The sequence below is a fragment of the Dipteris shenzhenensis genome, chromosome 21 (genome assembly GCF_047967505.1).
Source record: "Dipteris shenzhenensis isolate YYH24624 ecotype China chromosome 21, Dip_SZ_1.0, whole genome shotgun sequence".
Lineage (NCBI taxonomy): Eukaryota > Viridiplantae > Streptophyta > Polypodiopsida > Gleicheniales > Dipteridaceae > Dipteris > Dipteris shenzhenensis.
In genome coordinates, this window is record NC_141616.1 from 49,284,147 (window position 1) to 49,287,353 (window position 3,207).

Sequence of the window (3,207 nt, forward strand, 5' to 3'; positions counted from 1 at the left end):
AAATCCAAAGAAGGGGCAAAGTCTTGTAAGGTAAGATGATGCACTTCCTTACCTTCCCTAGTCACCCAACCTCGAAAATCCTCCCTTTGCATCAAAGTCTGACTTGTCAGCCAATTTTATTTAAGTCTTGACAGAGTAGCGAGAAGAAAAGCTCTCTCTCGCATAGAGAGCTGAAAACGCACTGTCAAGTCCTCCATATCCATCCACTTGCTTGAGCCTCTATCCCACAAAGTCTTCCAAGTGGAGATACCCCGATTATTAAGCCTGACAAGTCCTCCATATCCATCCACTTGTTTGAACCTCTATCCCACAAAGACTTCCAAGTGGAGATACCCCGATCATTAAGCCTGAACACAACCGAGGGCTAACGTGGATTGGGGCCACATGGTTCCTAAAGGGATGAGAATGAATCCAAATATTGTGACACACAACAAAGGGCTGACGTGGATTGGAGCCACATGGTTCCTAAAAGGATGAGAATGAATCCAAATATTGTGACCCAAGGACACATCACCTCGAAGTGTTTTAGAACCTTTCCCGGGGTGACATGATACATCGTGGGAATATGCTATAAATAAGAGAATGGCTCTAGAAATGCGGTCTTGAAAGTCAACGCCTCCTCATCTTCCAACTTTTCAACATATCCCAACTCTCCCTCAGCTCGGTTGAGGCACCCATGGCGCTCAAAATCTATGGACTCCCCAAATCCAGCTGCACTCGGCGTGTCCTCGTCACCATGCTCGAGAAAGAGGTCACAGACTTCGAGCTTGTACCTGTCGACCTCTCCTCTGGCGCCCATAAGCAGCCAGAATACCTTACTCTGCAGGTAAGTCCGCCCCTGGCTGCATCGCCTTCAGGCTGTGACATTGTGTGAACGTTTTGGAGCACTCCTCGTTGCGATGGCTACTTGTAAGGGAAATTAATTTCATTGCTTTATTCCGTCCAGCCGTTTGGAGTAATCCCTGTTATTCAAGACGGCGATTTCACCTTATTTGGTACGTGTCTCACTTGTATTCTCTTCCTTATTGAAATTAGACGGTTCTTGTTACTCATCTTTCCGTATGGAATGTGGGTTTTGTTGCAGAGTGCACTTTGATTATATCCAACTGCTTACCAATATTGACATCAATTGGTCTTGTAATTTCTCGCATTGCCAGAATCCCGAGCCATAATCAGATACATCGCTCTCAAGTACGACGAACAGGGCAGCTCCTTGTATGGGAAGACATTAGAAGAGAAGGCAAAGGTAGAGCAATGGCTGGAGGTTGAGTCCCAGAATTTTAATGCCCCTATATCCGCCATCGTCAAGAAAGCGGATGGGGCAGCTCTAAAGGCCAACATAGAGAAGCTAGAGAAGGTGCTGGACATATACGATGAGCAGCTGTCCAAGACGCAATACTTGGCAGGAGATTTCTTCAGCCTGGCAGATCTCTCTCATTTTCCACGTATCAGCTCTCTCATTAATTCGGCCAAGTTGGGCGATCTGATCACCTCTCGAAAACACGTGAATGCATGGTGGCAGAAGATATCTTCTCGGCCATCTTGGCTGAAGGTGAATCAACAAGCATCTCCGGTGTCTGTGCTGAATTAGCTCATCCAAGAGCTTGACTGGCGGGAGATTTCTTCTTTAGCTCCGTTTCACGTATCACCGGCAATCCTGCTGAGGGGGGGGATCTCGGAACTTGTGAATGCACGGGAGTGCAAAATAAATGAGTAATTATAAGCAAAATAAAACTATGTGAGCTTTGCCATATCTCTTTTCTCTTTTCTCTTTCGTATCTCTTTTCTCTCTTAAGGAGAGATTTGATTGGAAAATTGTGCATCGTTAGATTACAATGGATCATTGTGGGCCTTTGGATACTTTTTGGGGGGAAACTTTCGAAAAGTGGTAGTTAACATGCGCATGCAGTGGTGTCCATTCGTATTCATCTTGCATCGTTGTAATTGATCCTTATTCCTTCATCGCTTGCTTCTTCGTCTCGCTCTGCCTATCGAATGCGCAGCCATGTTTAGCAATATTTGCGAGCTTTTTGGGAGTGTGTTGATTAGGAAATTCATCATCTAAGTACCCCTTTTCAGACTTGGGTTCTCTGAAATGAAAGCTGTGGACTGATTGAGTGCTCGCTAGGTGAGCATTGCGAATCGACAAATTTTACATGATTTTCTCATAGGCAGACGTCAATGATGAAGAGTCGGGGAGTGTCACAGGAAATATGGCCGTAGCTCAAAAGGTTCAGCGCATTATCAATGCCTATGGCGACAAGGAAAGATGTGGATTTTCGAATTTGAGAAGTGTCTAAGGAGGTATTTGTATTTCATCTTGAAATGAAAGCGGGGCAATATTCTATCGCGTCATCAATTCTGGAGGAAACAACCTCTTAAAACATTTTATCAATGACACTAAGCAATCCCTTTTCTACGAACGCAGGCTACGGTGGCGAGTCTGGCAGGTCCAGAAATGACGATAATGGCCCCCTCGACAGAGAAGGCACTAGGCATTGGAGGCAAGAAGGTTGAGTAAGGCTAGCCATATGGGCTAAGAAGCTCCTATATCGCCGGGCGAAAATGTTCACACGAGGAGGAAGAGCTTCAGAGGCAAAAGTTGGAGAGTAATACTGTTGACAGAAGCCGAGGAGCTGAGTAAATCAAAGGATGTGAGAGGAGCAAAAGAAGCTTAGGTTTGCATATGCTAACTTCACAAGATCGTCGAGGGAGCAATTGCGAGGATTAATGGAGGAATAGCACCAGAGCAGAGTATTGGTCCCGGTGTTGTAGCAGGACCTTCTTCTACTGTGCGATGAAATGGATTATGGAGTACCTGAAATCTTTTGATGAGCTCTGAATAGTAGCACCATTTCTTTCACTATCCAAAATCGTTGTAACTTCTCATCATCTTTTCGAAATAGGGAAAGTAATTGTAACTTGTGGCTTGCCACTCGTATGTTCTTATAAAGTCCGTAGGGTTTCAATTTTCTATATAAACAAGTATAAATATGTAAGTGGAAAGCAAGCGTGCGCTCTCTCTCGCGCGTTCTCTCTCTCTCTCTCTCACACACACACACACACACACACACACACACACACGCTTTTTGGTTTTGAAAATTTGAGTTGCTTATCTCAAGAGAAAACCTCAATATAAGACATATATACATCATGAGCTATGCACTTTGTCTACAAGCAATCATAGAAAAATTGTTGTAGAGAGCG

At 44.5% G+C, this 3,207-nt stretch overlaps 1 protein-coding gene across 1 annotated transcript; it reads left to right on the forward strand.

Annotated features, from left to right (window-relative positions):
• Positions 1-645: 645 nt before the first annotated feature.
• Positions 646-1,658, forward strand: LOC147888995 (glutathione S-transferase F10-like). The gene is made up of 3 exons (XM_087392915.1): positions 646-826; positions 947-995; positions 1,158-1,658. Exons 1-3 carry the CDS (start codon positions 677-679, stop codon positions 1,589-1,591), a joined length of 633 nt encoding a protein of 210 aa, XP_087249041.1. The 5' UTR covers positions 646-676; the 3' UTR covers positions 1,592-1,658.
• The last annotated feature ends 1,549 nt before the right edge of the window (positions 1,659-3,207 follow it).